The 14,060-nt window shown below is 44.8% G+C and overlaps 1 protein-coding gene across 1 annotated transcript in view; it reads right to left on the bottom strand.

Moving 5' to 3' along the window:
- Window positions 1-14,060, bottom strand: part of ANTXR1 (ANTXR cell adhesion molecule 1) — a 211,567-nt gene that overhangs the window by 80,578 nt on the left and 116,929 nt on the right. Inside the window, exon 13 of the mRNA XM_004609154.2 lies at window positions 1,336-1,431. Coding sequence (XP_004609211.1) covers window positions 1,336-1,431 — 96 coding nt within the window. The remainder of the gene's footprint in view (window positions 1-1,335; window positions 1,432-14,060) is intronic.

Genomic DNA, 14,060 nt, shown 5'->3' with positions numbered 1-14,060 from the left:
AATCTTTATTCTGATCAGTTCCACCATTAGTTGTACGGTGGCCCCTGGTATCGCGTGCTGAATGTTGGAATTTCAAAGGTGCATGAAGACAGGTACTTGCCTAAAGACTCACTGTGTAGTCCTCTGCAGGAGTAAGAAATAGGGAATGTGACAGAGTAATGCTCAGGGGACACTCACTGGGGTTTTACTGAACACCCTGACCTTGCATAAAGGCATGATGCATGCTAGCCAAAGACACAGGGTGAGCTAATGCTGATTTTTTTTTGTTTTAACTTTTACTTTATTAGGCTATTACTTTGGGCTTTTCCTAGCAGTCAGGTTATAGAATTTGATAAACAGGTACTATAGAATTAGTTATTTGGAATTATATTAGTGAGAGCTAAGTGGTGGTTTTAGCTGAGGGTGGAGTGTTGGCAAGTCCTAACTGATCTTATAACCAATGTGCTTACAACCACTGTTTGGCACATAGTATAAGCGGTTCATAAGTCCTAGCTCAAAAGTTATAAAAAAAAAAAAAGGCCTAAGGATGTGGCTCAGTGGTAGTTTGCCTTGCCCGGCATGAGGCTGTGTGTTTGATCTCGGCATCAGCCCACATGCTGGGTGCACTCCTGGCAGCACCTCAACCACGTGTGCAACTTCTAGTCATCACAACCACAACAACAAAGGGAAGGGAAGGGGGAGAAAGGAATAAAATACATGTAGAAGCCACTCCTTATTGTTAAAAATAAATGAATCACTGTCTCAGATGGGCAGATTAGTTGCCAAGACCAGGTTGACCTTGGAAGGGGATGAACTAAGGCAACTTAACAAGTGTGTGTGTGTGTGTGTGTGTGTGTGAGTGTGTGAGAGAGAAACACTCAGATTTATTACATTACAAATAATACTCGACTCACAGTACTTTTGTGCATCTTTCTTCCCAATCAGAACTGGAGCAGAACCAGAGCAGCCACCCCAGAGGCCGTCCCTAAGTGCTTCTTGAAAATCTCATTAACTCCACATCAACTCCTAATGACCTGTGGTCCCATTGACCAATATGACTGTGTGCCATTGTGTTATATAAACTATGTAATATAAATCATAAACTATATCATAGAAATCATGTAAAATACATAAATCACATAAATAGGTCATATATAATAGCATTTGTTATGCAACATATAAAATTATGTCATCAATTCAATAAAATATTTTATATAAATTCTATAAACAATGCAAAGTCTGTTTCCTGTCCACAGGTGTTTGTCTGTCTTATGGCTATGTGGACTTTGTGTCCTCCTGGGCTTTGCGTGGTGTCTAGAAGGCTGAGATGGAGGAGCAGGTGCTGGGGACACTTACCACAGTACAGCAGAGGGGCCAGAACCACCAGAGGAGAGCCAGGGCCAGGAGCAGGAAGAGGATCAGCAGCGCAATTGCCAGGATGGAGCCGTCGGACTACAGGGTCAAGAGAGAGAATGTGGTCAGCTGGGGTCAGGCCAGTGTGCAACGAGCACCGGAGCTAGGTTAGGGCAACGCAATGTGTCTCCCCGGGTGCACTCCCATCATCAATAGGCAGAATGAAGGCCCAGAGAGCAGCACCGTTTGCCAAGCAAATGGTTGGGACTTTGCCCAGCATTCTGGACAACACCCTTCATTTCAAGAAGAGAGGGATTTGCATTTTCAGGGAGGTCTTTCTCCTCTCTTTGAGCAATATATTGCGTTTTTTTTTTTTGCTTTGTTTTTTATTTTTGGCCACACCAGGTGGTGCTCGGCTCTCCTGCTGCAGACACTCAGGGATCACTCCTGGTGGGGTTCAGGGGCTTATAAAGGATGGTGGGGATTAAACTCGAGTCAGCTCTGTGCAAGAAAAGAGCCTTACCAGCTGTATTACCGCTCTGGCCCTCTCTGAGCAATACTCTGTTTTTGTCTTTTATTTTTGGTCTGTGTTTGGTCACACCTGGCAGTGCTCAGGGGTTACTCCTGACTCTGTTCAGGAATTACTCCTGGCACTAATTGGGGGACTAATATGCAATGCTCGGGATCTAAGTGGGGTTGGCTACATGCAAGGTAAGCACCCTACATGTTGTAATATCGGGCAGTATTCTGAAGGACCAAGCCTGCAGAAGACAAAGCAGATGGCTGTCCGCGGAATGGGAGACCGAGAGGGTGATCACTGCCATCTGCCTCCAGACTATCCTTCTACTGCTCCACTGTCCCTGCCACCCCAGGCTGAATGCAGAAGAGACCTACTGAGGATTCATCCTTTCACCTATGCTCAGGTACACATAACTGGCTCACCAGGCTATGGATAGCAAGGTGAGAATCTGTTTTTCAAATTCAAGAAATGGCAGGTGGATTCTGGGCAGTGGAGGGCCAAGTTAGTGCTGAGCCTGGGTTATGGAGCCTGAATCAGATCAAAGGAGGCAGGAACCCCTGGATAGATTACACCAACTTCGATCGGCGCCCAGGCCAGTCCTGAAAATGGGCCCAAATTCCATTCACTTTTTAAAAAAATTTTATTGAATCACCGTGAGATAGTTATAAGCTTTCATGTTTGAGCTTACAATCTCACAATGATCAAACACCCATTCACATTTTCTTTTTTTTTGCTTTTTGGGTCACACTGGGCAATGCACAGGGGTTACTCCTGGCTCATGCACTCAGGAATTACTCCTGGCGGTGCTCGGGGGACCATATGGGATCCTGGGAATCAAACTTGGGTTGGCTGCGTGCAAGGCAAACGCCCTACTCGCTGTGTTATCGCTCCAGCCCCAACCTTCCACTTTTTTAAAAAAATTTTTAATTTTATTGAATCACCATGAGATAGTTACAAGCTTTCATGTTTGGGTTACAATCTCACAATGATCAAACACCCATCCCTCCACCAGTGCACATTCCCCACCACCAACCATTCACTTTTAATGATGAGAAATCCCACCAGGTGAAAGGAGACCAATTTAAGTCCCCTCCCCCAGCCTCTCTCTCTATGGTACTGGGAGGCAAACAGACTGTCTTTCTCTCTGGTGACAGCCTCCTGCCCCAGTTACAGTTACAGTTACAATTCTTAAGTGAATCGGAGGCTGGGGAAAGGGGAATCTTCTCATCTGTATCACTGACAACCTTATATCTCCTCAGTAAAACTTGCAATTCCACTTTTAGCTCAAGGAAACAATCAATCATATTTGCAGAGACAATGATGATGATGATGATGGTGATGATAAAGGATAGCAACCTAAATGCCTAGCAATTAGGGAGTGACATTATAGAACTGCCACGCAAGCTATTAATATTTAGGCATTATATTTCCAAATAATATTAAATAACGTGAGAATATTCCTGATATTATGTGTTGGTTTCTAGATCTATGTCCATAATAAGACAGAAGGAAAGGACGAGGAATATTTACTAAAGTTGTAATAGTGGCTCTGCTGGTAATGAATTGATGGCAAACTTAAAAAAATCTGTATGCTAAGTCAATGATGGTTGGAGGGATCAATCGGGAGATGTGTGCTGAAAGTAGATAAAGGACCAAACGTGATAGCCTCTCAGTATCTATATTGCAAACCATAATGCCCAAAAGTAGAGAGAGATTATGGGGGAAATTGTCTGCCATAGAGGCTGGGGGAGGAATGAAAAGGTGAGGGTATATACTGGGGACATTGGTCATGGAGAATGTGCATTGGGGGAGGGATGGGAGTTTGATCACTGTATGACTGAATTATGAAATTTTTGTAACTGTATCTCATGGTGATTCAATAAAAAAATCTGTATGTTACTTCTTTTTTTCTCCTTCACATTTCATAGTGTGAAAATAAACTGCTGACATTTTTCTTTGAGAAGCTGTCCTTGGTCACTAGGCACAGAGATTCTCCTGTGGTCAGTGGCCCAACTGTACACATAGACAAGCATATGCACATATGCTCAAGTGAATGGAAGTGTGCACTTTACTGGACCGATCAGAGCATGGTCAGATTCTCCACATTACCCCACTCTGCCCTGTTTACAGAGGAAGGGGTTTGGGTGGCCAGTCCAGGATAACACAAGTTAATGGCAGAGCTAGGAGGTGACTCACTTCCACTCTGAGTGCTCAGCGGGGGCTACTGGAAGCTGTTGAAAGGCAATGCCTCCTCCCTGGAATGTCTTTGACCTAGAAGCCAGAGAACTAAACATCCGGGCCCCCACCAAGCCGGGACTAGGGAATGTCAGATGGTCTCTGGGGGAGCTGCAACCTTCCAAGCACAGGTGCAGGGCTGGGCAGTCCAAGGGCAGTGGGTGGGGAGAGAGCACCGGGCCATTGATGTCCACGGCCAAGGTGGAGCGGAGGCTTCTGGACACCCTACATTGTGCAGGGGCTGTATCTGCATGCAATGCTCTCAGTGAAACAAGGAAATCCCCGGTGCCTTCCATACTTGTTAGTCAAGGACAATCCTCGTGGTCACTCTGCCTCTAGAATCCATGCCTGCAGCCTGAAGAGACTAAACACGCCTGCCTCGTTTTACTGGCATGAGGGGAAAATGAAATGTATGGCCTACATAGGCAATAGTGAGGTGGTCAGATTAAAGGTAGCTCATCAAACTCTGAGCTGCATGCAGCGCCCCACTCCTTCCCCCGAACACAACACACACAGGGTTACTTCAATCATAAATCTGTTTGCACTGTTTGCACTTGGAATAATGAGTGGTTTTTGGCTACCGAGAGCCTTAGAATAGCACTTTTTATTTGAGCTGTAATTCAATAACAACTACGGACAAAATTTACTCACACTTGATGTGATCTCTTTGCTCCTGATTTTTTTTTTTGGTTTTGTTTTCACTTTAGATATAGATGCTGAAGCTGGAAGACTGATAAACAGAGGAGGAGGGTTGTTGCACTACCTTCTGGAGAGGGTGACTTCCCGTGCAGCAGGGAAGGTGAAGAACCCAAAGCACAGCAGAGAGGAGGCGTTTGCCCCAGGAGACTAGCTGGATTCACAGAAAGCTGTGTCTGGCTTTTTTCCAACCAGACTTTGTGTCTTAAAAACTGGAGCCCTCAGTGGCAGATGACAGCGAGGGACCCCTGGGGAGGGCACAGTGCAGGAAGAGGTCACAAGGGCATAGCACCTTGGGGGAAATTTCTCTCACTACAGCGATAATTCCTACCTAGACTAGTTTTCAAGATCTTCCAGTTACCATTATACACCAGGGTCCAAAGACCGTGAAGTGTATGTGCAGCTTTGGAGCTCACTTATGTCTGCTTTCAGCAAACGATGTTGGAGGTGTTCTGAGTGCAAGCCTCACAGCTACTGGGAGATGAAAGACTCTACCCTGGTCTACCCAGACTCAGTGCTCCTGGCTGCAAAGGAGGTGGATAATACATGCTCAATGCATGCTGTTCCACAGCTGTATACTCATTGCATTTCATGGCCAACCATAGAACAAAATAGTGTCTACTCTTTTCCTTGGTTTTGGAGCCACAGCCAGCAGTGCTCAGGGCTTACTCTTGGGTCTGTACTCAGGTGTCACTCCTGGCTGTGCTCACGAGACCATGTGGAATATCGAAACAGGGTCTGCCACATGTAAGGCATGTGTATTAATCCATGTATTATCTCTCAGGCCCAAGAGACTCTATGCCTAAAGCACTAATATTCTGGTGAAATAATAAAATGAAAATGATAATAATTGTTATTAGTACAGAAAAAAAAAAGCCAGAGACTGTTATTTCTCTTAGATTAACATGCTTCCTGCATGCTAGATCATTTAATTCCCATTAACCCATGCCAACTCATTTAATTCCCCTAATGAATTCAGTAATATTGCCTGTCCCTGCATCTCACAGACAAAAGCACATGGGGCAAGGACAGGTGAAAAAGGCCTGCCAAAGTCACAGGAAGAAAACAGAATTCACACGCCAGAAGTGATCCCTCAATCAGGAGTTTGAGCACAGGTAAGTGTGTCCCTCCCCAAACAAAACAACACACAAAAAAGAAAGGTAAATACAAAGCCTTGAGCGCTGTTAGGGAATTTGTTTCTTGGAAGCCAATACTGTTGACATGGTAGAGTATGGGAAAAGGATCGGGGCAGGGGGAGGGGCCCTGGGGCTTGGGTGGGCCGAGACTCAGGTGGAGGGCTGCTGGAGATTCTGCCCAGTGCTTTTAGGTTACCTCTTCTGAAATTAGTATTTCCACGAATATGTTCAGTACCAGTTTTATTGATGATAGCTTATCAGGTATGGTGCTCAGTTACTTTTGGCACAGTGCTAAGTTATTATCTTATTTAATTAAAGGAGCCTTTATAAAGGAGCACTGTGTAGAGACTGTTAAGTCCTTTTAGCAGCCCCTAGGGAAAGAAGAGACTCAGTGAATGTCTGTAAGTTACCCAGACCCTCCACATGCCACCTAAGAACATGCTTATATTTGTTTGCCCATAATTTTAATGTTGCAAACCTGGGATTCAAGCTCTCTGAAATCTTTAAACTCCCCTTCTATTTAATCATTACATTACAGTAGCAGATTTGTACAGACTTAAGAAATTCTTCATTTTGAAACTAAACTTTAAATACTTGTCCGGCTGGAGCGATAGCACAGCGGGTAGGGTGTTTGCCTTACACATGGCCAACCTGGGTTTGATTCCTCCGCCCCTATCGGAGAGCCCAGCAAGCTACCAAGAGTATCTTGCCTGCAAGGCAGAGCCTGGCAAGCTACCCATGGCATATTTGATATGACAAAAACAGTAACAAGTCTCACAATGGAAATGTTACTGGTGCCCGCTCAAGCAAATCAATGAGCAGTGAGATGAACAGTGATACAGTGATACAGTGATGAGAGATGGACACCATGTTCAGAGCTGCTGCATTGATTCTGATAGAAGAAAGATCATCCTTTCCCTCGGCCCAGTGTAGCTCAGAGTGTGGTGTGGGTGAAAGTGCATGTCAGAGTGAGGTAGGAAAGAAAACAGGATATGGTAAGGGGGTGGGGGTCTGACTTCCATTTTGTTGTTGACTTGGAGTGTCAATCAGTCATCTTGTGAAGAAGACTTGATAACTCATGCAAAGAGATTCTACGTTTTCCGTTGCAGAAATGGCAAGTATGTCAATGGAAACACACATCTGCACTACTTAGTAAATGTGCTTTCTTAGGAAATGAGTTTAGTTATTAGAAATCAGTCCTTTTGTACTTTACCTTCACTAAGTAACTTGATAAAGATCCCTTTGGGTGCCAAGGAGCAGGCTCTGTCAGTTGTGGGGATGCATGTGGAATGTTCAGGTCTACACACAGAGTATGCCAGAACCAAATTCTAATCTGGGCTCTGTCCTCTGGCTCTGGTGCAAATTGCCCTAGCTTCTTGGGCTCTGGCCTCCAATCTGCCCTCTGTGCCCTGGCTCACTGTTGTCAGGCCCTGCTTCTGAAAGCTTTTTTCTGATTGCAGGAAGGTGATCTAAGCAGACTCCTGGCTTCTGTGATTCCCCCATCACCAGGGCAAAGGGTAGCCAAGACAGTAGGGAAATCCCTGCGACCCCCAGGTCTACCCTCTCCAGGCTGAGTGGGGTTCCTCTTAGAGCCTTGTGCCTGCCCGGGCTGTGCTGGATGGATAATTGGCAGGGAGAAGATGACGGCTGAGAAGGAGCCAGCCCCTGGGCCCTGAAAGTAGACCCATACTCACTGAGCCATACGCAGATTCTCTTTCCGAGAGTCCTGACTGGGGAACTGCACGGACTTGGCTTTGTAACACAAAGAGGGAGCACAAGCTGACCTGCCTATGAGGCTCTATCTCTGATACCTGCCCTTCTGGGCAGTCCCAGTGTGGCATTTTTCTGAAACTTCCAGGGAGATGGCAGAACTGAAAATGGATTCCTATATGTGTTATTTTCCCAAGAGCCAAAACATCAACACAAATTAAATTCACATTTTCTCTGAAAAAAAAAAAAAAAAAAAGAAGCCCAAGTTAAAAAAAAAAAAAGAATCAGCATGGGCCTTTAATTTAAAAATGCTGAGCAGGAGATGTGTGCATGCGTGCATGTGTGCATGAGTGTGTGTGTGTGTGTGTGTGTGTGTGTGTGTGTGTGTGTGTCTGTGTCTGTGTCTGTGTGTCTGTGTGTGTTTTGACTCTAGGCAGTATGATTAGATGAGAAATGAAGCACATGTAGAGCAAAAGCCTAAGCTGGTGCATCTCCCAGGTTGGGGTAGGGGGAAACATCCAATTTCTCCAAGGAATAGTTTTATGATTCCCCCCTCTTCTGTCAAACGCTGAAGTCTAATACGACTTCATGGAGGCTATGGTCAAGCATTTAAACACAGAATATTAAATGCAAGTTCTGGGGCATTTAGCCCACTTCCTTGATAGATTGACTTCCTGAAGGCTGCTTGGCTTGCAAGGTCAAATCCCTGCATAGAAGCTTTCTTGATCTCCCTCTCTTTGCTACTACCAAATGAGAGTCTTTTTTAAGACAAGGAAATACTGTTTTTTTAAGAGTAAAGCTTAGAAACCTGGATGGTTCAAGTGTCTCTTGGTTGGTGCGTTCCAACCTGGGCATGTTGAATTTCGGATGCAGGCAAGCAGGGACAAGATTGTGTCTGGGCCTGTTGGCAGCAGCATGCTTGGAGGGGGCATGGCTGCACAGAGCATCCAGCCTGGCGGGGCTGCTCCTTTCTGTTTGTTTGTGGGTTGCCAAGGAGGAGGGGAACACTGTCGGAAATTAGTGGGAGGCTGGGGAAGCTCTTCTTAAGAAAACTTTGTGAAATTCCCCATCCCAGAGTTTGGAACTGGGATTCTTCTGTCTGATGCCCACGGCATTGGGCTATGTTGAAACCTCAGAGAGATCAAGTTTGGCTTGGATGACTGTCTCAGGGAAGGAGGTGGTGTTCCCTGCTCCTACATACCCTACCATGCCTGAAGCATGCAGTGGGTGCAACCTGGGTCTCCCTCTCCTCTTCTTGCTTGTTCAGTAAATGAGACCTGAGTCAACAACTCCCAGGGGGTTGCTTTTCTCTTTGTCTTTTGTAGCACATTGCCAAAGGAAGAAATCTAGCCTCTTCATGCAATCAGTTCTTGAAAAATGAATGCTAAAGAACTAGGGTTCTTTAAATACATATATATATATATGAATAAAAATACAAAAAATTAAGAACACCTCCCAGTGCCTTAGAAAGGCTGGAAGAGACCCATACAGAGGAGGCTGCCTGGTACTTAGCCATCAGTTTCCTGTTGCCTGGTAACTGCCCGGTAGTCAGACTCCTCTGGACAGGGCCCAGACCCATGAGGAGGCTGATAAATTTGTTTAGTTCTGGGCTGCAGTTTCCACCCTGCTTACTGCTGTAGTTAGCCTGAGTCTCCAGCCTTCGACAAGGAAACTCAAAACAAGGAAGGGTCACCATTTTGGGGTCCCCATGCTTGACTCTAAGACAAGGACTCCCAATAGCTACTATTTTAAATTTACTCAGGATGGGCCCTGGTAATTTCAATCGTTATATATGGACACGTGATTGTTTCTGTTTTGAGAGCACAGCCCACAATGCTCAAGGGATCATATGAGATTCTGAGAATCGAACTTTGGTTGGCTGGTGTGCAAGGCTGAGTGGTGGATGTGCTGATGTATCAGGGTCTTTGCTCAGTTTTGCAGATCCTGATACCCAACACTGAAGAAGTGAAGAGACTCAGTTTTATTGCCACGACCAGAGTATCTTTCAAAAGTTCAACAACGAGGAATGAACCTCTCACGAAGTTCAATCACAGTTTGAAATAGTATTAGCCAAACTGCCGAATAGATAGAGAAAAATAGCCACTGATCCATTAAACTTTTCAAACACTAGCATGACGTTTCTTGGATTCAGTGGGTAAATGATGGTGCCCAGGGGACTACAGGAAATAAGGTGGGTTTACTATGTCATCAGCTTCCCCAAGGGTCGCTCTTCCTCTCCTCCTTCTCCACCTCACGCTGCCTGAAGCGTATCTTTGAAGCGTTGTTGGAAAGCAGTATAGGCAAAGAGGCTCTTGCCCTGCTGGCTCCACTGGTCTGTGACTTAGGAAGCTCAGAGTTACCTGCGAGGTGAGACAAAAATACCAGAGGGGCAGGGACTAGGATGTGGCTGGTGGGAGCTGCTAGTTAGGAGACTCTGAGAGGAACCCTAGAGCCCAGCCCTTGTGGAGGGAGGCTGGTGAGCATTTCACAGCTGCTGGCTGCAGGCCAGGCTGCTTGCCCGGGCACTTTCAGAGGTGGCACAGCCCTGTTCTCTGCAGAGGAATTTAGAGTCATTCCCGGCAGCTGCTGAGCTCTCTTTCCTGCCCAGACACAACTGGCAGAGCATGGGCTGGTTTTCCTTTGAGAGATGACAGGCAAGTCATCTTTAGAGCTGCTGAGAAGCTCTGCACGGGCAAGCCCGGAGACCAAAAGTCATCATCTGTCTGAGCATACAGATCCTGCCTTATTTTTGGAAGCAACCCGAGAGATTGTGTACTTCTCCGTACACCCTGCCTTGAATTTTATTGAAATTCTACTCCTCTGGCTTCTTTTCTGATGGTACTTTTCTGATGGTACTTCCTCCTCCCATTTCAGACTGTTCCAACTCCTTACCAGCCTCGGTACCTGGTACCTCAAATATCAGCACATTCCATGCAGACATATATTTTCTCTTTCCCTCTTTTTTGAAGAGAGGTCCCAGAGTCTTTCCTGTGGTTACTCCACCAACGGGGCCAGAAGGTTCAATGCTGGGTTCTGGCAAGGAGGTGCTGCTGGAATCTGGGGGTGCTGGGGATCGTCAGGGCACTGGTAGTGCCAAAGCCCACCAGACTCCAGACGGCAGTGCTCTGGAGGTCCATGCTGTGCTGAGGGTTGAATTGGGGCTTTGAGCATGCAAGGCATGTGCCCCTGCCCCTTGATCTATCTCCCAGCCCCTCCCCTCCTCTCTATGTTTATATTAAGACTACACATCTACAGGAGAATTTACCATTCTGTTTTCAGTATCGAATTTACTGATATAGTATATTTACTATGTTGGGCAATGATAGATGCTCTCTTGGTCCATTATGGTTATTCTTTCCAACAGTCTCATGGTGGTTTTATTTCCATTCAGTGTACCTTTATCCCTTTCTTTCTTTCTTTCTTTCTTTCTTTCTTTCTTTCTTTCTTTCTTTCTTTCTTTCTTTCTTTCTTTCTTTCTTTCTTTCTCTCTCTCTCTCTCTCTCTCTCTCTCTCTCTCTCTCTCTTTCTTTCTTTCTTTCTTTCTTTCTTTCTTTCTTTCTTTCTTTCTTTCTTTCTTTCTTTCTTTCTTTCTTTCTTTCTTTTTGCTTTTTTGGGTCACACCCAGCGATGCACAGGGGTTACTCCTGGCTCTGCACTCAGGAATTACCCCTGACGCTGCTCAGGGGACTATATGGGATGCTGGGAATCGAATCTGGGTTGGCTGCGTGCAAGGCAAACGCCCTACTTGCTGTGCTATTGCTCCAACCTCTATCTCATTATCTCTTACAAAAATCTTTATCCCATACTTCAGGGATAGTAAGGGTTATTCAACTGTCCAGTAAATCCTAAATGGTAGTTCAAACCCCACAGTTCAAATGGAGCTCATTGTTTTCCTTGGCCAAACCTGGCTGTCTTCTTCTTTTAAGGGACTAGTTATTCCAATTTGGAAGCTCAGAAGTCCAGCTTGGTTTTCTTTCTCTCCCACTTCCTTCCTCAATTCTATACCCACACACTGTGCTCCTTTGACTTCCTCTCTATTCTGTGAATCTACCTCAGTGTAGTCTTCTCTCCACCATGATTCGGAGGTAAAATCTTGTTTTATTCTTTCTTTTCTGGACTGGATAGGTGCAGTTAGCCCTTTACTCATGCTCCACCTCCATGCTTGCTACTCTGATTTCCATCTTCCCCAAATGCATCCAGGTTCATCTATCTAAAAGGTTATTTTGATAGCTTTGCCTACCATGAACTCTTTATCAGCTCTTTCTTGACCGCAGGAGTTCTTAACCCTAGATATTTTTATGAAGATACTATAACCCCTTTTGCTCAGAAAAGTAGGCATTCACAAATTCACAACTTGGGATGACAACATTAGGGGTCTATCAACTTCCCAGAAATGACCTAAGGAGTCCCAGTAGGAAGGACTTTGACAACACACTTTCCCAGGTCGGGCTTCTCCTGCTTCTCCATGCTATTCCTGTTTTTCCATCTCTTCCCTCTTTGTACTTGTGCTTTGTCAATACTAAACTGAACAGTTTTCTGCACACACCTCACCATTCCGTCATGTTCTCTTCATGCACCTTTTCTTCCTTTCACTGTTTGCTAACAGGTTGCACCTTTCAAATCTTAGCTTAGGCACTACGTGATGCATTCAAAACCTGAACATCTACGACGTACTAGGTTGGCCTTCTACAGTGCAGAGCAAAGATCTCAGAGATGCCTTAGCCTCCACGATAATATGCCTGGTAGTTTAGTGGAGAACACAGGCGAATGGACATGGTCCCTGAAATCTGAGTTTGTGCCCTCATGTATATTATCATCTCTGTAGTATCTTACAGAAATGATGTCAATATGTACTTGCCCCTACCACAGAACCTTAAGTTCCTAGATGACATATATCTGACTTTACCCACCTTTGCAAATTTGAGACAGAATACAGAGTAGTCTTTCACGTAAGAGGGAAATGAGAATTTAGCAGATTAGCACCTTACACTAGTGAGTGGTAGCAACGACACTAGAGTCAGTGTCATCCAAGGCTGTTCACTCCTTTTCTTTACTCTCCTGTTGCTCTCATGGCCAATCACTGGGAACGGTTTGCTAACATCACTGCAAAGAACTAGGCTTTTAGGGTCAAGAAAAGATGTCCCAATTCCTAATCATTCTATTTATTAATGTTTGGACTTTGGGTAAGTTACCCAAATTCTCTTTCCCTTCTTTCTCTCTACATAAACAAAGTCGAAATAATTCCTACTGCCCAACATTGATTCCACACTTCTATAGGTAATGCAAAGATTCTGGTACAGGCCATCTTTCAATAAATGTGGCTTCTCTTTCTATTCTTCCCTGGCTTCTATGCCTAAACCATATTCCTGGGATATAGTGAATTTGCTTCCTGTGAACAACCACATGCTAACTCTGATTGGAGCTATGGTGTTAGCTACTGTAACCTGGGTGGTCCTCAGTTATATTTTGGGAAACTATAGGCCTCAGATTACCATCCCACTATGAAAGAAGGGAAAACCCAAGTGGGTTTTCCTATGACAAATTTAATAGACCACATTAAAGTTAATCAAACATTAGTGAGGGTAAAACATACTTAAACACTATGATTTATTCTTGCTCTATGAGAGATAATCTGCACAAGCAGTGGCAATAAAATAGAACAACACTAAAGATCTTGGATTCTTAAGCCCACAAAATAAGCAGTATAGAAAAACATTAGGTGAGAATTACCTAAGCCTCCATGGAACTCTTTTTAAAAGCATGGCTATGAAGTAATGAGCCTATTCATGGAATGAATACAGTGAACTTCCCTGTCCAGATGCATCGAATTCTCTACTAACCAGTGGCTTTGGGTGCTGGAGACACTCCAATGATACAGCCATTGCTCAAGCTATTTTAAAACACCTCTCTTAGAACTGTTCCAGAAACCAATGTGTAGGCTACAAAAAGAAAATGGTTTATCCTTTTGCTGACTCATTTCTGCACAATACTCTCCATGTTCATCCATTTATGAGCAAATTTCATACGTGGGGGATGAAGGGCAGTTAGAATAGAGAAAGGACCACCATGACAATAATAGTTGAAAATGATCACTCTGGACAAGAACTGAGTGCTGAAAGTAGGTAAAGGGATATGCATGATAATCTCCTTTCAAACTATCATGCTCAAAAGGTGGAGGGAGGTGGAGGTGGGGGGAGAGGGGGGAAGAGAGAGAGAGAGTGAGAGAGAGAGAGAGAGAGAGAGAGAGAGAGAGAGGTGCCTTCTGTCTGCCATAGAAGCAGTGGGTTGGGTGTGGGAGGGGAACGGGGACATTGGTGATGGGAAATGTACACTGGTGAAGGGACAGGTGTTGGAACACAGTATGACGATGAAAACCCAATCATGAATAACTTTGTAACTATGTATTTCACAGTGATTCAATTAGAAAATAA

The sequence above is a fragment of the Sorex araneus genome, chromosome X, assembly GCF_027595985.1.
Source record: "Sorex araneus isolate mSorAra2 chromosome X, mSorAra2.pri, whole genome shotgun sequence".
NCBI classification, from domain to species: domain Eukaryota; kingdom Metazoa; phylum Chordata; class Mammalia; order Eulipotyphla; family Soricidae; genus Sorex; species Sorex araneus.
This window is presented reverse-complemented; position numbering and strand designations above follow the sequence as displayed.